The 22,925-nt window shown below is 36.9% G+C and overlaps 1 protein-coding gene across 1 annotated transcript in view; it reads right to left on the reverse strand.

Annotated features, from left to right (window-relative positions):
- CACNA1D (calcium voltage-gated channel subunit alpha1 D) overlaps positions 1-22,925 on the reverse strand; it is a gene marked incomplete at its 3' end in the record, with an annotated part of 199,580 nt that overhangs the window by 72,818 nt on the left and 103,837 nt on the right. The window contains exons 9-19 of the mRNA XM_082004726.1: positions 21,823-21,992; positions 18,546-18,623; positions 12,706-12,793; positions 11,990-12,016; positions 6,368-6,528; positions 5,551-5,776; positions 5,200-5,407; positions 3,194-3,314; positions 2,065-2,179; positions 1,294-1,363; positions 624-693 (exon numbers count right to left, since the gene is read on the reverse strand). Of these exons, the coding sequence (XP_081860852.1) occupies positions 624-693; positions 1,294-1,363; positions 2,065-2,179; positions 3,194-3,314; positions 5,200-5,407; positions 5,551-5,776; positions 6,368-6,528; positions 11,990-12,016; positions 12,706-12,793; positions 18,546-18,623; positions 21,823-21,992 (1,334 nt within the window). The remainder of the gene's footprint in view (positions 1-623; positions 694-1,293; positions 1,364-2,064; positions 2,180-3,193; positions 3,315-5,199; positions 5,408-5,550; positions 5,777-6,367; positions 6,529-11,989; positions 12,017-12,705; positions 12,794-18,545; positions 18,624-21,822; positions 21,993-22,925) is intronic.

Raw genomic sequence — 22,925 nt, forward strand, 5'->3', positions numbered from 1 at the left:
CAATATATGAACATTCGTATAGCTGTCATTTATATACATCTTTATGTGCATATATGGGTGTGTGCATAAGTGCCCTGAGTGCCCTAATAGTGTTTACTGGCCCTGACCAGCCGCCTCTGGGGTCTCCACTCACACCCCCTACACATGGGCTCTGGAGCCCCAATTAAGCTCAACTCCTGACTGCACTGGTTGAGCACTGAGTGCTCAAAAGATAAGGCAGATTTCTGTAGTAGGCATCCAGACAATCAGACAGAACTGATTTTTTAGATAAGGATGTTCACTGGACTTGAAGAAGCTAAGATAAAAGTAATCAAACACCATCAGCCCTCAAATGCCCTTTTTTGCAAAATGTTTCAGAGAAGTTTAGAACTTGCTCTCACATCCGGATAGTATTACCACAGCAGTCTTCAGGGTCACCGTATGAACTCTGATATGTGGTTCATACTGTCTAGGAAGCTGCAGGAAAAGATAAACTTAGCAGCTTACAGACCCATTTATCCATTGATAACAGAGCACAACTTCATCGACTTCAAAGGAATTGATTCTGTATTTGGCAAGAGCAAGTTTAGAATATTTTAGCAAACAAACTTAAATGTGTTGTCTTCTGGCTAGTATTCACATACCTGGTACGTCACAGGGTGGATAGGGATCTTTATCCTCATCCTCTCCTTCTCCATACTCAGCAATTGTCACCTACAGCAATAAAAGATGCACAAGAAGAAAAATAAATTTAAATGCACCTTGGAGCATAAAGTTCAACAGAAAGTAAACCAAGTAAGCATCTGAAGTCAGGGAAATGATCCTATGCTCAGCCTGAGTTTTCTGAAACAGAGAGCCGACAGATTAATGCATATTTTTAAAAGATGATTTTTCTATAGTATCCATCTTCTTCTGGCTGTGAATGATAATATAACCAACAGGCTTTGGTAAAAATTACCAAGAATGTTTGAACATTCTGCTAAGCATTTATCATTCACTAATCTCTTCCATTGGATTTATCAGTCAAAATACCTACAGGGATCCTAAAATAACATTAAATTTTCCTAACATTAACTATTTCACGCTCTAAGAGCTTCCTTTCTCAGGATATCCTGAAACCAAAGGGATTTTCTGGATTAAGGGATTCTGTGAGGATGCAAAGCACCAGAATTAAGTTTCCTTTGCCAGGAAAAAAATGTAGCGATGATGGGTTCATAAAAGAAATTGTAAAATGAACAGTAGTCTTGAAAAGTACTCCCTAGCAAAATTAGTAAAACTGCTTCTTATAAAAAACATAATTTTTAGAATAAACACCTTACTATCCTTGGGCTTCTTTTGGTCACCTTCTGACTTCTCACTTTTTTTATTTTCCAGACTCTCTTTTCTACAAAACAATACAACAACAATTACAAAGCACGTCATGTAAAGACAGTAGATTTAGTGAACTATACCCATTCTAAGAAAAGCTAAGAGAGCATACCTAAAACCATATAGTATTTATAATTATTTGCACAGTTGCAGGTGTCAGAGCAATAAAATCTATTGCATTTGAATACAATGATCCACGTAAAAGATTATCATTTTGAATATAATTCCATAAGCTCATCTGTAAAAAATTCAATGCATGATCATTACTCCTTTCTAGAGGGATAAACTGTGCCCTTGGACTCCTACAAACAACTTGCATTGACTTCAATAGGCCTGCACTGATTTGAAAGGAAGGTTTTCTTCTTGTCTATATAAGGCTTAGAGAACTGATTCCACAGGGAGTTGTGCACTGGCAACAGCAGATACATTCTTGTTCTAATTGAGCAATAAATCCTACCACTGCAATGTTTAAATATCAGTTGGCTTATCATTATGTCCTTAATTCACCCCATTTTCCCAATTACTACCCACATTTATCTAAAATCATACTAATTGAGTCTTATTTTAATGTCTAGGTAAACGCTTTCATTTTTTTTTCCTGAGTCAAATTAGTTTTGAAGATGGTAAAGACATTTATATACAGAAAATCCTCATGAAAGAATTCAGTACCCTCCTCCTCCCCTTTCCTGTTTATTCAGCACACCCATGCTATGTTACCTTGCATTTTTTTTCCTTTCCTTTTCTTCAGCTTCTTCTTTCTGAGCTGTATTTAGACTTTCAGCATCTGCCAAGTTATCCACAGCAATGGCCAAGAAGACATTTAGCAAGATATCTATTTCAAATCATTTTAAGGACATTATGCTTTACTATACTTGTTTGGTTTATTATCAGCATAAACACTGACAATGTGAGAGATATAAAACACATGTTCCCAACCTACAGCATAGAGATCTGTGATGCTGGAGTGCAGTGCAAATAACTCATTTCATAGACTAGATTAACATGGAGTGTAAAAATGAGCAGAGATCCATTAAGGTCACTGATTTTAAAAGAGCAGAATACTTGACATATTTTTTAAATAAATGAAATTCAACTTTATGCTAGCCTGAGCAAGTTTCAAATATGAAACTTTGTCTATTAAAAGTTAAGACTGTTCAGGCATTTTGAAAAATTAATTTTTGTGTCTGCAACTATCTATATCAAATTCCGTACTTCAGTCCATAGCAGATAAGTACAAATACTGACACAAGTACCATATAGTACAAAAAATAGAATGTTTTTGCCCTTTTAACACCTCCTGATCTTTTAAGAACTTCTGAGAATAGCACTAGTTTCTGTTGCTACATGGAGCCAAGGAAGTATTTCTTGAAGACAGGGAAGGGGAATGCTTCAGCTTACTTAATCCTAACTGACCCAACATTTCTCCGTGCAGACTTCTGTCATCTGGACCCTGCACCAGCTCCACTGTCAGCATCTGTCAGAATTTACAGGGCTATATCAAGCGTCAAAAGTATGAACGGGAAATTATTGCCACAGAGATCAGATTACATCCATGCATTTTCAGAGGAAGAGACATCAAATAAAGACAAGCAGGTAAATAAGGCTGTTTTGCCACCCAAGGAAGAAAAAAAAATTCTCTCTTTTCTGCCATTGTGGGGGCTGGAGATGGACTCGGAGATCACTGCAGAGTCGTTCATCAGGGAATGGGTGTACAAAGAAAAGTCTATTTAAATGACTTTGCACATGCAGAAAGCACATTGCAATTTACTCCCTCCCAGAGAGATTTTGCATATGTCCCTGGCACACAACCCCACTTGGAGATGCTTCCAGTGACTGCAAAGGATACAGTTACCACAGATGAAGAGGATAATGAAATATATACAGACTATCATGCCTGATGATGATGGGCCACCATATGCCATTATGCCATCATACATAACAGCATTCCAGTCTTCACCTGTCAAAATCTAAGAAGCAGATATATTATTAGTAACTCAACATCAAAAAAGAGCAATAGAGAAACACATTTCCTCTAACCACAGCACACAATAAGGCTGACCTTCTGTATACGTAAAGCAACACCATTATCTTTTCACGCATTGCTTTAAAATTTCCATTTAAATAACCATCTCCTGAAAGCTTGGATTTAATTCTACTAGCTTTTATTCTATGCTAAGCATTTACACTGAACTTGGCAAAAGGCAAAAATAATAAAAATAGAAGCCTATAACTTCATTGGCATGCAAAAGTAGGATCCCTGACTTTCAGTAATGCCACATATGTAGTAACGCCCGCAAATGTTCATCACACTTGAAAACCAAGTGAGTACATGTTTTAAGGTTCTCTCTTTTTTTAAGTAGTGGCACAAATCTTTTCTAGTGTATGCCATTTGTTAGTCCTGCAAATAGGTCTACCCAATTTCAGTTTTAACGGGGACTAGCCACCTTATCATAAATTATATAATACACGTACCACACATCTATACTACTGCTATAGCTTTTGAAATGGTAGCTATTTTAAACTGAACGGAGTTCAATGCTGTGGGAGAATTACATGACTTTCTTATTAGCTATTGTTTCACGTAATTTCACAGAAGTCTAAAAGAATTTTACAGAAATCTGTTGATTCATTAAAAGGATAGTTTACAATGAGGCAACTCCACTTTTCCTGTACTACAACAAAAATTCTGAGCGTTACAATGCAGATTATAGGGGCACTTTATATACTTCTAAGTAACTTATAAATTATCAATTCTATCCTGAGAAAATATGTAATACTGATTCTCCTTCTAAATAGTTAAACAGTTCATGCATGCCAACTTCCGAAATTCATTTTTGGAGAGCTAAACTTATCAAGCTGATTTTCATAGTTCTTGAGCACCCAACAGGTTGGTTGCTCCTGACCATACTCTGAAACTGAGGAAGCCTCATTCCTTTGGAAACAAGGCAGCCTAAAAGCTGAATAAAATCGAACTCAGCTGCGTTTGAAAGTACAGCCTTAATTTTTTAAAGGGGCAATGTCAGGTCAAATGTGGACACTTTTCCTCTTAAGGAAATTTCTCATTAAGATTACCTTATGTTAAAATTACAATGAAAGATTTGTTTGCTTGCTCTGGGCAGCCACCAGGTTAAACTTCTACCAAAGAGACAGGAAGCTGACACAAAGTTGAGTGTTGCAGGGTCAGCTTTAAGCACTCACCTACAATGTCTTGAAACCAAACACTGGGGTAATGTGCAAAGCTGAATGTGAAAAAGGCTAGAAAGATGAAATCAATTAGGCTAATTCCAGTATCCAAATAGGAAAAAATTTTAAAAAGGAGAATAGTGAAAAGTAAATTGTAAGTATGGCCCTATCGTTTCACAATTAACAGACAAGTTGCTTTAAAATTTTAATAAACCTGACAGTGTCTCTTTAAAGAAATTCATACTTATTTTTATATTTCAGTAACTGATATGACCCATAGGCAAATATGCGCTCTTAGAATGCTTCTCATTTTTTCCTGCTTGGGAATAGCTGACATTTTATATAGCTAATGAAGTTAAAGAGAACAATTTTATTAAAATAAAAATAACATTCCACCTCTTTTTCTAGTCGTGTATTTGATGGACAAAGGAGATTTAATTTTGTGACATATTATGACAGCTATGTTGCATAGATAGATCAAATAAGACATGGAACAAATGGTACAAATGGTGCAGAGTTACTATAGTACTGAATTCAATGAGCAGAATGCTACTTAAAGCAAACTGAATAAATAGTACTTGTGATTTTATTTTCAGGCAACATGATCACTTAAACAGTTCTGCTGATCATCAAAGGTAAAATGTTTCATACGGGATGAAAGAAAGTTACCTGGAATACAGTTAAAAGAGCTTGTGGAAAATTATCGAAGGTGCTCCGTTTTGTTTGAGTTTCATCAAAATTAAATTTGCCTCCAAACAGCTGCATTCCAAGCAACGAGAAGATTATGATGAAGAGGAAAAGCAGAAGCAACAGTGAAGCAATGGACTTCATTGAGTTTAACAAGGATGCTACCAAGTTGCTCAGGGATGCCCAGTGCCTATAAATTAAAATGCGTGTGTTAACACACACCAAAAAAACCCAAAAAAACCAGTAAAAGAGCAGTGCATGATGAAGTATTACAAAAGAATTGCTGATCACCCTTCAGCTATCCCTAAAGTTAGCAGTATTAGTTAATCTTACCTTGTTACTTTAAAAATACGCAGGAGACGAACACAGCGAAACACTGAAATTCCAAGGGGTGACATAATTTCCAACTCCACCAAAATGGTTTCAACAATGCCACCACAAACAACGAAGCAATCAAAGCGGTTAAAAAGAGAAACAAAGTAAGCCTGTAGGCCCAAGCTGTACATCTTTACTAACATTTCACAGGTGAATAAAGCCAGAAGAACTTTATTTGCGATATCTGGAACAAAATATTAAAAAAAAAAAATAAAGACATTCTTGAATTGTCTTACAGATACCATTTTTATTTTAACATATTAGTACTATACTTTCTATATTAGTTCGTAGCCTTTTGCTTAAGAAGGAAGTACTGTTTTTTTTTTATGTTGGACTGTATTTGATGCCTAAGTGGCAGAAGTTACACAAGGACATAAAGCTTTCTGCCACCTATAAACTGTCACCTTTCCAATCCATCGTGCAGTCCATGTCTGCTCAACTCACAGCTTGAGTCCACACTGTAACTTGAGCAACACAGCCCACAGCATGTTCTGCTGTGCCAGTTACCATTTCCTTCCTCTTCTTTCAAGTACGATTTAACAATAAAAGTACAGGTATATCAAATTTATTATTGTCCGTTTTTTGGTGGTATGCCATTAAGCTGTGTTGCAATTGTGGAAACCAAATACGTTCAGTCATTTCTTGTATCTCCCTTTGGCTGCCTGAATATCCTTCAGGACAGCAAACAACAACAAAACGGCAAAGTACAAAAGTAGGCACTGACAGAATGCAAGTATCCATAGTCAAGAACAGGACAAATAATTTTTGATTGTACCTTGGATCTGGGTCAGCCAGTCAGGTTGATTATAATGCTCCGATGAGATAGTTAATGTGTTCAGAAAGACCAAGACAATAACAAGCCAATAAAATGTGACAGATTTTACTGCAGCTCTACATTTTCTTCGATTAAATCGATTCCAGCGACGCCAGCGTCGACTGAAAGTTCAAATAAAAACAAATTTATTATTATACAGAAAAGACATCTGACTTAACGAAGGTTTCTTCTGGGTAGAAAGCATAGTGCAAGTATGGATGTGTGAGCAGGTGTATTTTCATAAATATGTGCACATAATAAGTAAAAAATAAATATTTACGCAACTAAGTATTCTTAGTTGTGTAGATTATTACCAGTTGCAGATTAGGGAGTGCTAATTTGTTATTCCTTTTTTAGATTTTATTATAGATTTTTTAAATGTAAACCACAACTTTTGGAGACTCTAATTGCCTGTTACATAATTAGATTAAGCTGCATTTAACATTTCACAGATAACAAGATAGATATATCTTCCCAGGCCCTATACACTTAACAGCAGTAAAGAAACACCAGTGAAGCAACTTAGAATTCAAATTACATTTAGTCTGAAAATGTAGGCTTTGAGCTAAACCACAAGCACAATTCTGGCAGGATTAAACAAGGCAGGAACATTGAGGTCAACTTTTAGAAATCTACCTTATGATGTTAGAAATCTCAGTCAGCGACTCCTAGAGATTTCTACTGATGCGCCCTGAAATTGTGTCAGTAGGCGAATGTTTGTGAAATTAGTAAGTGTGACAATCAAGGACAAGTAAACAGGCCTCATCTAGATGCGAGCTGGACTCACGAGTCACAAGCTTTGGACTCATAAGGCTAGATTTAATTTCTCTGCTTCACTTCTGGGAACTTCAGTAAACCAATTTTTTACCCTGGGTTGCATTTACATTTGTGAAACAGGAAGAAAATATATTGCTGGGTCATAGGAAGAGAAGGATTAGGAAGCATTTGGTATTACCTAAAAGGGAGGCATACAAAAAATTCACACACCCAGAACTACAGCCATGGACTCAGATAATAAATTTTAGGAACTGACAACTGCTTCATTGAAAACTCAAGGGACAGAGCAGGCACAGACTCTGATGGAAGCTTGACCTAGCCTTAAAATAGCAAAGAACTCTCAGAGAAGAGTGTGCATGAATTAGCTTTTTCCTCTATAGCTTTACTATCAAGGCAGTCTATAGGATAAATCTGTCATGATGGAAAGGGGTGGTCTGCTCGCCTTGTTCTGCTCTCTCCTTTCCCTTTTGCTAAAACTAGCCCTAATGAAGTGAGCCAGACCTGAGAATTGACTGGTAGAGACCAATTCCTTTTTTTCTGGGTTGATTTTAGCTGGTCGGTTGTCTGATCCAATTCATTGTATTGCTGCATCACAGAAAGAGTGGAAGAACGGGTGGCTCAGACGGGGAAGCGCACTGCAGCCCCTTTGGCAGTACCACACACACAGAACTATGGCTTTTGAAAATTGTTACAAATGAGTAGGTGAATTTCTTAATATGTTTCGTGTCTGAATTAGCAGGCACTATATTTAGTATATATAAAAATCAGAAATGCCTTAAATCTGCCTCAGAAGATAGAACCAATGTGCAATACCACCACCATAAAAATAACTGAGCTTGGCATTGCATTCAAGCATTAACCGGGTCTTCCTTACGCACCTTACATTTGTACTCGTGGTAATGGAAATTAATACCGGTTTCAGACATCACTACTAAGATGTTTCAAGCCTTTGCAGTATTCTACCTATATAAAGGAAAAATATCCTGTTCTGACCTAAAACAACACAGTATTCAAGAACATTCTTATCTTGCTGGGCCCCTGCTAAACAGGTGGTCCTTTAGGCCCCAGTCTTAAATTTGAATCCACACATGGGAAATCCAGCCTTGTACTGAGTCTGATTGAACTCAGTGTCAGACAGTCATGCAGAATCTATGAAGTTTATTTTGTTTATTTGCTATTCATGCGTGTTTGTGTATTGCTACTAGACCTATGCAAAGGTAGGAACATTCATTTTCAGATTATTTTGTATCAGCAGCTTTTCGTTATAACATGGTATTTGTCAAAACTGGACTTTCTGTTTAGAACCACATGCATAATCCTTGTATCTGCGAAACTGGCATGCCTCATTTTCACCAGTAAGCTCACAGAGAAGTAAATATTAACGCTCAAGACCAATTTTTCTGTAATTGCGCGTGCTAACATCTGTGGAGAGACCCTAGACTTCATTACTCTAATTTATAAAATATGGGGCAGAAGAATTGCACCAGAGCACTCCCTTCTTATGAAAAAATAGAAGCCTTTGAGATTATTTTTCCATTCCTCATTTTTGTAGTTACAGGATTCAGGGCATAGACTCAGCTTTTAGCATGACTGGAAGGTTAATGTGATCATATAATCATACTGACAAACGAGGAAGCTAATTGTTAAAGAGAGATCTTCACAGAGGACAACGTGCACAAATCTCTTCAACTAGCAGATCCCCATCTTTCTCTAACCATAGCTCTGTCGCTCCAATGTGAGGAGAAAAAACATTGTTCTAGTATCAAAACATTCTACCTGGCAGATTACCAATATGCAGCAGAGATTATATTTATCCATATATTTCCTAGTATAATGTGTGGTTGATACACACATTCACTTAATGAACTGGTAGATAATTGCTGTATTCTGCTAGGACATAATTCTCTTGACCAAGTACCCATCCAGCTCTGTAGAAACATATTTCCAAAGATTAACTTCTATCCTCACTTGTGGTACAGCAGGCAGGCTAGCTTGCAATAAAAAGCATTTTCTATTTTGATCCAAAGGCAAAGACGTGTACAGTCAAACCGATATCCTTGATAAGCTATGTCCTGATTTACTTTGCTCTGAAACACAGTGTACTGCCATTGTAGAATAACTTTCCCAAAGTTGGAGTGAGGATCAGGCCAGAAGAGTGAGAATTAGACTAAGGTTTAGCATTTGGCTTAGAATGTGCTAGGACATCCCCGAGAGCTGAACACATAATCTAGGACTTCACTGCAGAACTGAGAGTTTCTGTATTTTAGGTAAACAAAACTTTTTAGAAACTAGTGACTCCAATGAAAAACACCAAAATTACATTCTTACATCAGAAAAATGGATTTTGCAAATATGAGATGTTTAGGTATCCAGAAGCAACGGGATGAGAACCATCAGTCTGCAGATCTCTATAGAGATAGAAGAGCTGACACACTCTAAGATGTTCTTAGTGGCATTGCAAAGCCAGCAGCTCTTCACAGTGCGTTTTCTCTCTGATAACTGATGCTGTGAGCTGTCTTTAGGGATCTGGGACATTGTGCAAGCCACATCTGTTCAGAAGACAGTGGCACAACTATAATTTTGAGCTCTGTTGCCTCAAAACTACTCCTCACATGGATTCATTAAGTTAAAAGGCATAGATCTTTCTCCAATGCTACAAGTAAAGACGTGAAAGTTGAAGGAGGAATTCCCATTATCAAATTCAGCTTAAAAAGTTTAAGCATGGTTGAAGACCCCAAGCAGCTGCAGACCCCTGCAGCACTTCCAAATGTGAACCAACATCCATATGTAAGACACCAACATCTCACTGCCAACTGCCACAACTTCTGTCAATAGATGCAGCAATACACATATGAATGAACTTCTGCGTGACTTCTGTTTTTTAATGCCACAAGAACAGATTCTGGTCAAAGAGCTCATGCAACAAAACATTTAGGACAGTGGTAGAATCTAGACAGCTGGAGAACCTTTGCTGACGTTCTGGCTTGCAAGTAAATTTTCTTTCAAATTGATGTGTTGATTATGAACAATGATTATAGAAATGGATAGCACTGACTGATTCTTACTCACTGCTTGGACTATTAAAAACATCAGATTTGAGCAGAAATTCTCCTCTCTCAAAGATGATGTAGCAGCTTTCATTTAACAGAGCTTCTAGAGTTCTCTTTTTCGTTAAGATATGAATAATGGGCGTTGTTCAGAAGATAGGCATTACTGTGCTTACTCTGTAATTCTCCTATGAGTCCCCACTGTGCAAATAGACCAAATGTGGAGAATGTAGTACAGCAGTCTATTGCACTGCCCGGTATTTGAAGTTTCATGCGACCACTTCATATGAGAGTTTCTCCTTTAAAAAACAGCACGAGTACATTTCATAGCAATAAATAATATGCTATAAGGTTGATTGGAGACGATCTCATCATTCAAAATAATCATGCTTGTTTGGGATTCTCAACTAATGAAATACTAAACAAATTGTTCCATTTGTTCTATTGTTATGGTAACTGGAAGCAATAGCAAAAGAAATTACAGACCATTAGCACACAGAATTGCTTCTCTTTATTGAGATAAAAGCAGTGTCATCTCTCATAATTCTCGTGAAGGGTTAAGCTCAAAGGTCCACATGGACATAATTGGTCCATTCAGTTGGTATAGCTAAGGCCTGTTCCTGCAGCAGAAGGCATACAAGAAATGATACAGCTTTAATAACTAATGGTGACACCTCCAAAAGGTTAGTTGTTTATTCGCTACCCTGCTAAATGGCCAGATGTCCACTGGCCACAGTTTTCAGCAGTGAGGCATATATATATGCTGTCACTAGTTCACTGGCTGAAAGGGATGACAAAATAAAGCTTAACCACAGCGTCACATGAAAAAACTCTCAGTGTAGAAAAGCACCAGTTAACTGTTGCCTGGGAGCATTTTTTCAAAAAACACAACTATTCAGAAGGAACACAAGTTCATTCCAACTGCTTGCAACTGGTCAGCACTAGTAGGTCATTAGAGCCACTAAGGCTAGTAGAATAAACCTGGGTATGCTATTTCTCTTAATTGCTGCAAGGAGAGTACACTGCTGTTACCAACGAATTACTTGCTATACATCCAACACCAAAATCAGTTTTACTAGGGTTAAAAAATTGGAATGATTCCAGATGTTGCCAAAACTGCTGATGCCAGATGTTGCCAAACCTTCTCGATTGTCCCTTTTCTCACTGAAAAATTTCTGTGAAAAATATTTATTTTGTGGGTTGTCTGCAACTGCAGGAATGTCTTTGCCCTTCGTGATTCACTAAGTCTACCACTTGATTACTTACCTTAAATTACACAGCTTTTTTTTTTCGTTCCTTCATGGAGAAACCTAACCTTTGTAAACAGAAAGAGGTTATCTCTTCCATGTTTGCAATTATCCTCTCTAATTACTAAATATATTTCCTATAAAACTGGAAAATAAAACCAAAATAAATTTATTGGGTTTGTACTGGCACATCCAGTGTCTACAATATCAGGGACTATTAATTTTCCTTATAACACTTCCCGTCTGCAATCATACTTGAAAATAGAAGCTTATATTCCCAAATGCTTCTAGTAAGTGAAAAGAAAGCCACAAATATCAGCAAAGCAAGTCAGGGAGTTTGATTTCCAAGACTGTTCATGGATACTTTACTTTCGTATTCACCAGTAACTGTTAGGAAGAATTTTGACACAGTAAAATTTAAAGTACAGTAAGTAAAGAATAATTATATGAGATCATCATGACGTGTAAACAGTCACAAGAAAAAAAGGTGACCAAGAGAGGAAAATACTGACCTGAACTTGGATTTTGAAATGGTTTGACTAGAAGAAAAGGAAAACACATTTTTAAGAATGTGGAAAAATAACACAAATTCATTCTCTTTAGAATTTTGCAAATTAATATAAATAAAAACAAGCTTTTAGCAAAATGCATCATGAATGCTGAAATTCTGTTGTCTGTTATTTATTTTTTGAAATACCATTCCTAAAACTTTACAAATTTCCTAAGTGAAAGAAAGAAAATTTCATTTAAAACTAAGTAAATAAACTGCTCATGTTGAAGCTACTTGGAAGTCATGAAAATCTGAACAAATAAGTAGCAAAACCATGGGATATAAAAATACTCCTCTACGTTCAGTTGTTGCCTAAAAAAATACATGTTCTCTAGATCATGTACAATTTAACAGAAAATTATTCTTTTTACATGTCATAGGGCACTTCTGTTATTATTTCAGACAAAAATTTATTTTATAAAAACTTTCAGCAAAACATGACTACACTGGAAGTTTAGTTGAATTGTTTTATATCTTCTTAACTTGAGCATTTTAGGAGTGCTTTAACGCTGTAATAATTGGTCTAATATTAAACTACTGTAAGGCAAAAAAAACCCGAAGTGTCAAAAAAAGCTTGACTATCTGAAAGCAGTTCTGGCTAAATAAACAACAGGGAAAGATAGGTTGGTTTAAATTTTGAGATGAGGGTGGGTACTTGAAAACAGTCTATGTACTCACCATAAACTCCCACAGCATGCCGAGTTCTCTCCTTCTCCGCTCACATTCTCCGTGTTCACCGATTCAGTTTCACTGGTGGGCATGCTTGCTGTGAGGAGACAGAAATTGCTTTAGACTGACAGCCAAGCAAGGCATTACTCAGAATGTGATCGCCTGTTGTATTGCAAGAATGCCTCTGTTTTTTGCAGGTCTAATGAGAGCTTGGAAGATCTGAGGAATGGCTGATGAAGTTAGACACTCATCAGTCCTCCTCTTATAGCAAAGGAAAGCACACAGAATTCCAGAGTGTATTGTAGCTTTTTTTCTTCTTTTTAACAATTCATCATAAGTGTTGAAAATGCACTACAGCGTACAATGTAGAGGAGTTTTGTAACAACGGGCATGCTACCCCTAGAAAGGAAACAAAGAAACCTGAACTAGATTTTGTGACCTTTCATTTTAAAAAGTATTCCGCTAACGCTTTGGAGGTGTTTATCAGTTTAAGTCTCGTTAACATGCTCGCTAATTCCAAGAAATGTCAACAAAGTTCTTCTGAAAATAGGAACTATCACGCTCTGAACATACTGACCACTTTGTTCTTTTACTTCTGTCATGAATTACCAAGGCAAGATCTGGTAATTAAGTGTGCCTGCAAATACTATATGAAAAGACAGGAAGGAGCACTGGGGATGGCAGAATGGGTACTACAAAGGATAATGAGAATTACTACCAATAAGAAGGGGATCATTATGTTTGTTACACAGTGAATTACTGTACATATTTTACATCATTACTGAATTGTTAGTAATTGTAGCTAATGGGTTTTTAGACAAAACTCATTTGCAGATGGATCATCACCATTTATCTTCAAATCAACTGAAATATAGAGAGAGGACAACATATGTCAAAAGGTGTTATGAAACGATGAACAGCCAAAGTTCTCAGTATTTGCTAGGGGAGAACACTAGTTCCATGTCTGCAAAGCAAGCCAGAAAGGGAAAAAACTTTTTTTTTTTTTTTTTTGCCATGGCTGTACTGCCAAGAGGCACGATTTCTCATATTATATGTGGTAATCCCTCATCTCCTGAGACCGCATGGTGTTGCTGCTTCCTTTCCCAAAAAAGGAAAGGAAAACCTCCGGAACAAGAAAAGTGTAAAATTAATGTTGCTGGTTTATACAGCAGAAATACCACAAAAGTAGGAAAAAATAAGAGAAGCAGAAGATGCATTGAAGTTACTGTAGAACAGCAATTTACAAAAGAAAAACAGAGTATCTTAAAGGTATTCTGGGGAGTACCTTATGCTGTTTTGATGGTTTGCTTGTTTGGTTTTGTTTGTTTGGTTTGTTTTGTTGGGGAGGGTTTAAGCCAATGCCTGTGGACTTGAGAGTACTGAAGGCAGAAGGGCTACAATACCTATTTCTGTTAGGGAAGTCTCACTATTTTGGTAGCTTAAAGGAGGCTTAAAGCAGTCTTAATTACACACATCTTTATACAAGTGAGACTTGAGAATCAGGCCCTCAATTTTCTGATTTGTCTACAGATCAGGTACAAAATGAGAACTGTTAGTTTCTCTGTGCAGCCTCTGTACTGCCTCAACACTGACATAGAGGTACACGGAATTGGTAAATCGTAGTTTGGTCTCCATGACCCCCAGCTCTATCCAAGCTGGGAGACTGACAGGTCTATGCAGGCTAGATGCTCAGCTACCATTTGCAACAGCTGAGAGTCTGTCCCCGTAAATGTCAGTCACCACTACATGAAATGTTAAACACAGAATTGGCATGACAAAAGAAAGATCAAAAATGTCCATGCAGGTGTTTGAATAAACAAGGCACTTCAGGCAGTAAGCACAGCAAAACCTTCTTTCACAAGGTTCTTCTGTTTTGATGATTCTTTTAAAATATTACTGTAATAGCTTTATATATGAAAAATCCCTGGTTAGCACCTGCAAGTGCCCCAATTCTAATATCATGCTATGAATATTGATAGTCTCGTGTGAACATCACAGTTTACAGTCACAGAGTTCAAAAGGAATTTCATTCAAAAGTAAAGCAAACTATCTTTGATGATATCCAAATTCAAATATTAGAATTTCAAAGGGTTTAAGGAAAAAAAAAAATTGACAAAACTATTTCAGACAGTCTCAGATCTTCAGAACTAATAATTTTTATTTTAAAATGTCAGGGTCTTTTGCAATAATTGCAAGGAGTTTCCCTGTCTGGTAAAGAACTGCAATGGTTGTCTTGTGCTGGGTGACTCGCACGGTGTTAGGCAACACAACATTATAGTCACCTAATGAAAAACATTTTAGCGCTCATGATGGACAACTACAAAATATGAGTGCAGAAGTCTTGTTTCACACACTGTTATAAGAACTGCCATGAAAACAGAGCGAGGCCCACTTTTGCAAGCATTACATGTATAATGTGTGTCTCACGCTTGTGTTTCAAACTTGTCAACCCTTCCCTCCTCTAAAAGCAGTACCTAGAATCCAGTTCCTCATAAAGTATCACTCAGTGTCAACAAATGCTATTTGTTTTAATACATGCCAAAGAATCTTTAAAAGAGTAAGTGCAAAGCAATATAATTTTAATTCAAGTCTACCCAGACTTGATGTGTTAACCCACAGTAAGAAATACCAGCCCTTTTTTGAAAATGACTGCATGAAGAAAAACAAAGTACCAAAGGAAAAAAAAATAATTGCCCCTGTTGAAGCCAATGTCAGTTCTGCCAATTATTAAATACAGCCAGAATGTTCCTCTCTATTTCAGACAGGGCTATTGCTCTAGCTCTGTTAGTGACTGGCAGGTGCTGTGCTACAAAAACCAAAGAGGAAAAAAGAACCATAGACAGTTCAGTTTACATTAGAGACTCAGCTGTCATTATACTGTGATTTATATGGCAAAAGAAAAACTTGACAGAAGCACTGAGAAAGGCACCATGTGGAAGTCTATCTCCAGCAATGCTAGCAAGTCATTACATCTTTAGCCAGAAGAAAACGGCAACGGCACTGAATGACCACATCCACCCTCGCTAATGCAAGCAACCTGGCAAGTCTTGCAAGACTTAATTTCACGACCACAGCTAAAGGGCAGTGTTCACTGGGCGAAGTACGGCACACAATGAACTTTTGAAAGACCGGTCTCAGTAAGGCCAGTTTTGAATACCGGAGTACCAGTATTCTCAAAGGAAGGTACCAAATTTTCTCTATTCTTTATTCACCTTTTGCCCTTATTTTACTGGCATTGTTCTTGGAAAGATTATCTAGATTTCCAGATAGTATCAGCTCTCTTCAATTATGGTAACTGGTTTGAAATGAAAGAATGCTTGCATTAGGCAATATAAACAACCCATCTAGCATGCAGCTTAATACTTTCCTGAGTATATAGAAAAGAGGTCAAATATATCAACTACTACATTTTATTTCTGCGGATAAGAAGATAGATTGTTTTTCTCATGTTATAATGCTCACTATTTACTCTAAACAGTTTTCAGATTTTGAAGCAGGGATTTCAAACTCCACTCCAGGACATAACATAACTAACACAGAGCTAAGAGCAAGTCAGTGCCCATCAGCATTGACATGTCCTAGACAGCTGGAGTTGGAAGAAATAAATTCCATAATCCTGCACTATGACATTTCAGCGTCACTGTAGAATCCAGAAGCAGCCTAAATTACACCCTGAATTATTGAACTGTGATGGCAAGTATTATTGTTGGAAATGTTTTACTCTAGAAAATATATAATTAATATTTTAATCTGGTTCAACCTCAGATATGCATTTTTGATCCATAGGCTGTGACCTCATTTCCACACTGATGCACCTTGAGTATCTTTTTGGTTACATATGCTGAAGGAAAATAGCTGCAGAAGTGGAGCGATCTGCACAGCTAGTCAGAGAATCAGTAACAGTTACTGGAGAGAATCTTACAATTATTTAAAAAGGTACTACACTAGCAAAATTTTAGATCACCCTTGCAAAATGGTCATCTTCTGTCTGCTAGTAACATCCAACCAATTCTATGAGCTCCAAAATTCTCCTAATTATTTCTCAAATCAGTACATGGATTTTCTGAATCCTTTGTACCAAATCTTTGAGGTACTCAAACAGGAAAACAGAACAAAACAAAAAAATCCCCAAAGAGGCAACATTATCATTGCAAATTCATCTCAAATTTTCCAAAGTCTGCTGTATGCCCAGAAAACACATCAGAAAGAAGTGGTACTATCTATTCTGACTGTGAAGATCCTCAGGGTAAATTCAGCTTAAGAAGGAGCTGCCTGGAAGATGTTCTTCTACATGATACTGTAGCGAGGTATCTGTTTTCATAGTGCAGATTTAATGTTGATACTATCAACAATCATTCTTATAGGTGCTCTCATTTTATAGGCAGCCCATGGAAACTCAATATAAGGTTGAATGATTGCATAGCAGCAGCAGGATTGCAAAATAATCAGTCTTCATTACAGAAGCATCACTGAACCAACCACTTCTAGCCTGAAGGATGACACTATGAATCTTGGGAAAGTTGTAGGCCCTACAGATGTGGTGCTTTTAATAGAAATAGAGGTAGGGGTAATACAAAGAAAAATATTTAGGGTGGGGTTTCTAATTCAGTCATGGTCCAAGTTTGAGCTACTCAGATCAGCATAACAGTCTCACAAATACAGAAAGAAATAGACTTAGGCCACCGATTTGTACTTTGAAAGTATCCTACTCATAAGAGATACACCTGCCCTGCCAGACACAAGTCAAACTAAGTCAGTGCACATATGCTTGAGAATGCTTTTGATTAGAAAGGTCAGGTAATAGTGGTGAGAAAGCATGTGCGGCTGGTGGACGACAGCAAGTTTTCAGCCAGTTCCATGTTGCTTCATGACTGACATCAGGACCCGAACCCACTAATTTAAAGGCTACATTGAAACACATATCCAAAGCAAAATTGCTACCACTGCCTTTTAGCAATTTTTATGGAAAAGCTGTGTGAGCTATTAGACAATATATGTAACAGTTACACAATTAATTTCAAGCAGACTCAGTATTTGTAGAAAATGAGTCCATGGAGTCCTAGCAATTTCTGACTTAATATTCTGCATTCTCTAAAGTAACTCGATGAGTTTTTGTCAGCCTCAGTCTGAGTCACAAGAGTGATTCTTAGGACAGCAAGGAATTCAGTCGATCCAGTAACTTTGTTGTAGGTAGGATTAAAACTAGATCTCCTAATAATTACAACTGTGATTATGTCAAATCAATACATTTGCCACTATTAAAAGAGTATAGATTTGAAAATAACTATCATACTCATCTCTGTTGTGGGTGGGAAAGAAATTGAATTGTGTTTTACACAAATTACAGAAACAAAACCATCAATAACAAGAAGATTTACAGTAGAAGTTTGTTATGTTTTTTTAGATTCCACATTAAAAGTATTATAAATAAATAGTAAATATCCCCATGATACTGTTCTAAGCTTACACCATGATTTAATAAAAAGCCTGTAAAATACTGTGGTTAATTTCTCCACATCTGAATTTAAAATACTAAAATACTTTTTTTTATCTGGTTTACCTGACTTTTGGAAAAAAAACCCCTATGCTTCAGCAAGAACAGTCACAAAGACACTTCACTGGAAATCCAAATAGATTTAAGACTATGCTTTACGAAGGCAGAGCACTGCAGCACCAGTCTCTTTCAGACGTGCAACTGGAAACAGCAGAACTGCATGCACGAGTGCCTACATGCTATAGCTTTGTTACAGAAAAAGCATGCAAGAGGTACGAGAGCTTTCACAAGCTAGCACGTCAAACGCAGTGCTGGCACAAAAGAAAGTTCAACTGCAAATCAGAACATGTTTTACCATGTTTATTGGAAGAACGGCCAAAGCAACTAAGTCTGCTTTTCTTCTTTTCTTCCATTAAGTCAGCCAACGTAACCCCTTCGTGTTAAGCACATGTAATCCCAGCATTTAAGCAGTAGGTGGCGGCAGTTACAACGCAAAAAAAAAGAATGTGTCCATATGCACAAAACAAGCAACGTTAGGCAAAACAAATTGAAATTACCGGCAGCATAACTCATCAGAGCTAAATCCCTCACCTCTCACCGATTTTTGCATTCTGGACTAAATTCACTTCAAAATGCTTTGAAGTCAACGGAAGTTCTTCATTGACTTCAGGGTAACTAGTTACTGGTTCATAACAACTTAGGACTTTTACTAAAGGCGTATTTACAATTCTAGTAGTTAAAAGGTATTCCATTATTCAACAGCACTGAATACGTGCCTGCTATCAGCAAGAGAGATGTACAAATACAGTGGGTTCATACACAAATGACTTCTCTGGTTCAAAATTTTGGGGTTGCAGGAACTTAACCTGCATTTCTAAGGGATTATGTAAGAAGCTATTAATCACTAATTTAACTGCCTTTGAAATCTGTACCTTTCCTGCCATAGAGAGATCTTCTGTATCCTAAACCCAGAGCTCTTTCACATTGTTGAAGAGCATTACAGTGATCTTCCATGACCACAAACCAGCAGTAATCTTGACCATCCAGAGGTTGAGGGATTCAAAGTAGACACATAGCTGCCTGGAAGCCTGCAAATGATTATTCTGCCTGTCTTGGGACCCAGCCCTACCCTATGCTTCAAAGACAGTTCTAGAAACACATCACCAGTATGTTTGGACTAAATTTATTTCCTAAGCTTACTGGTAGCTAAATTTCACCTGACTTCCAAACAGGTAGCTCATTATTGTACCTATGCCCTCTATCGTACCTAGCCCAAAAGCTTCCTATGGAATAACTGGATAGATAGCTTGTGCTGTCCCTCATCCTACCGCCCCATGCAATGGGATATGCTGCAGAGCATGTCTTGAACGCCAGGAGGTGGAGCAATTCAGGAACCCTTCCTCCTTTACACCCAGTTGCAACTGACATTAAATATTAAATTCCAAGCCACTCATTTAAGCACATGTACACAAACCCAGAGGAGTTCTAGGAGATTGCCTATTCACTGGAAATTTCCATTCAAAATACATATGCCTGAAACTAAATTTTCGGTATTTGTTTTAAAGTTCTTTTAATGACTTTTCTCCTTCTATTTTTACTCTGGAAGTCTCCTCCAACTCTTAACTTACCCTAAAATCATGTCTAATTTAACAGTTTACAGCCAGAAGTGCTCTCAAAATCAACAACTAGGCAAACAAGATTTTTGATTTATGAAAGACCTATATGACCTAGAAGCTGTTTAAGAAATGCTGGAGCAACTGGTTCTTTCGCAGCCTATTAACAAACATCCAATTTGAACAGGATGCAAAAAGCTTCTGGGGTTTCACCTGCAGATTTGCAAACCAAGTCCATCAGCGCCATAGCTGACGGCATTGTTCTCCAACGCTCTGTCCAAATTTGGCATCATCTACATGACGATCTTGTACAAAGTGTATTTACTCCATAAAACATGCAGTCTTTTACTTCTCAATCTTAGGATTTCATACTGATATTCAAACCCACAGTTTATGTATTCCTTCCAAACAACATTAGTAGCAATAACCAAGTATAGTGAATTCTTTGGCTTTTTTGCTCTGCTCTAGATAAAAACTCTGCGCTACAGATTTTCATACAGACATAAGTTATTCCTTTCTGGGGGATGCTGGCATCAACATCAACCCACAAGTTGCTTTCCAGCCTCTCACAAAATCATCTTGCTTCCTTCCAGTCAGAAACACAGATTCATATCCTACTTTTAGTGCAAACTAAAGGACTAATAAAATTCTGAAACACAAAAAATATAGACTTTAAAAAAAAAAAACAAAACTTATCTACGTGCAATACAGAGGTAAGTTCAAAAGCTGATACCTCAATATCAAACCATGTAATTTCACTATTTTACTGCTTCTGAAAAGTACTATGGTTTAAACAAACAGTTCACAATAAATTTGCAGCACTAGAAGAAAAAGAACGGTAAGAATGTATTATTTCAACACAGAAAATAATATTCTGAGTTGCCTTTGACAAACCACTTGTAGATGCATTTTCTTATACATACTGAATGGTATCTCAATGAATAAGTATCATGACTTTCTGGAGTATCACATGAATAATGAGGTGCTATTATAGTGTTAGTATATATATTTAAATTTGGACTTACATTTAGTATTATATCATAAACCACATCCTGAATCCCTGTTCTCATTTATGTACAGCACTAAAAGTTCTGATGAAAATTTTAGCCATGTTTACATAGTAGCAATTAAGAGGCTAAAATAACCTCTACTAAATTATGACATTAAAATATTGTTGTTACTTGAGATTTCAGACATCAAGAAATCGATTATAACTTTTACAGTTGTTGCAATACCATGAAACTAACTTGTTCCTTTAGGTTAGGACTCAGGTCAGAAGCACTAGAGGGCCACTGTAGCATAAATTACTTTTCCCATAACACATTATACACTACTGTCGAATAAATACATTGTAAGTAGTTGGTAATTATATTTCTCAGCATCAAACAAAAATACCACAAGATTTCATTTATTTCTCACTCAGTTAATACATCTAGTAAAAAAGATTTTATATAGTTTTCTTGAATATCAGTAAGAAAGATCCAGAATGTCATTTCCCTACTTCAAAACTCAAAAAAATCTTCACTATTAGCACAAGGTTATTTCTTGACTGGAGTTTTGGCCATATTTTTTAAGCTTGTTACATTATTATTATTCCTATTGCATACATCTCCAGGCAAACACATTCTTCTTGACTAAGGATTTATGATGACACTTAGTGGCACGTAGCTTGTATATACCAACATTTTACAGAACACAAATAAAGCAAAGTTTTTAAGTCTCAGTAGTGATTGAGTGCAGAGAATGATTTGTACATGGACAGCTGAGAACAGAATTTTTTGGTAGGATTTTTGCAATTATGCTGAATTATCTTCCTATCTATTTTACAGGATCTATCTGAAAAACTATCTGAATTATCTAAGTATCAATGTATTAACAGACATGATTGCTCTAACGAACTCTTTTGGAAAGTGGAAATCAGAAAGTGACATCAGAGAGGCTGCATTCACCCCAGTGTAACACCCTTAAAAGCAGTCAAACCATCCCACACAGAAGTAGTACAGAGTAAAGAACACATACTGTTCCGCTTGCCTTCTTCATCAACCTCTTCATCATTCTCAGGGTCAATGTCTTCTGCCTGTGTAATCCAGTCTAAATATCCCTTCAGATCTTCTTCAAGCTGCTGTTTTTCACGTAGTTTCTGAAAGTCCCCTCGGGCCTTGGCTTTTTCTCTTTCCTTGGAAAATTCTCTACCAAATTCAGATAAAGCAGAAAAAAAAACTGTTTATCAAACTGCCAGGTGTTTTGACCTACGTCTTGACATTGCAGAATAACATACTAACATAGAAAACGAACTGAATAAACTACATGGAAGACTTCTGTTTCTTTGAAAATAGGACAGTGGTCCAAAGAAGTCATGGCAAATCCCTATCATATTACATCAAAACTTTCAGAGCTTTTAAGATTTAATTAAAAGTTAAGCAGTATTCTTGACTCTTCCCATATCAGAAGAGTGTGTCTGTGTCCCCATTTAGTTATACGCTCTTCTATACGGATTTTAAAATCAGTTTTATCTAATAGCTACAAAGATAAATTGACTTGCAGTAATAAAGTAATTTCAGAGAGATATTAGTTTCAGTGAAAGGGAAATTCTGGCAGCCAGTTCTAAAATTCTTCCTCTTCCATCCATGGTTTATTGGCCATGTCCAAACATACTTATTTCAGTGCATGGTTCACAGAATTCCACTAATAAGCTGTCTCTCAGCTACATCACACAAAGACACCTGTGTTGTTTGAGATTCAGATTTTTTTTTTTCCCTTTTGCTCTCTGTAAGAGAGCCTAGGAATCCTGTTCTCACAGATCAGAAGGGCACCCTTTTATGTAAATTGAATCCTCTGTCTCATTGTCCCAGTCTCAAGACAATGTATTTGACTGTCTGTATAGTTTAGCTTTGCGATTTGGGCCAATCCCTAAATTATCACGGAATGAGAATTAAAATAACTGTCATGTTCTTTGAGAAGGAGGTTGGATAAAATGGCCTACTGAGGTCTCTTCCAACCTGAAGTACCCCATGAATCTATGATTCCCTTAATGATATATGACTCAAGACAATTATCAAGTAAATTCCTGCACCACGACATTTCATATGCCAACATCATTACAACATTTGGCGTGATACACA

The sequence above is a fragment of the Phaethon aethereus genome (assembly GCF_964289735.1).
Source record: "Phaethon aethereus genome assembly, chromosome: 11".
Taxonomy (NCBI): domain Eukaryota; kingdom Metazoa; phylum Chordata; class Aves; order Phaethontiformes; family Phaethontidae; genus Phaethon; species Phaethon aethereus.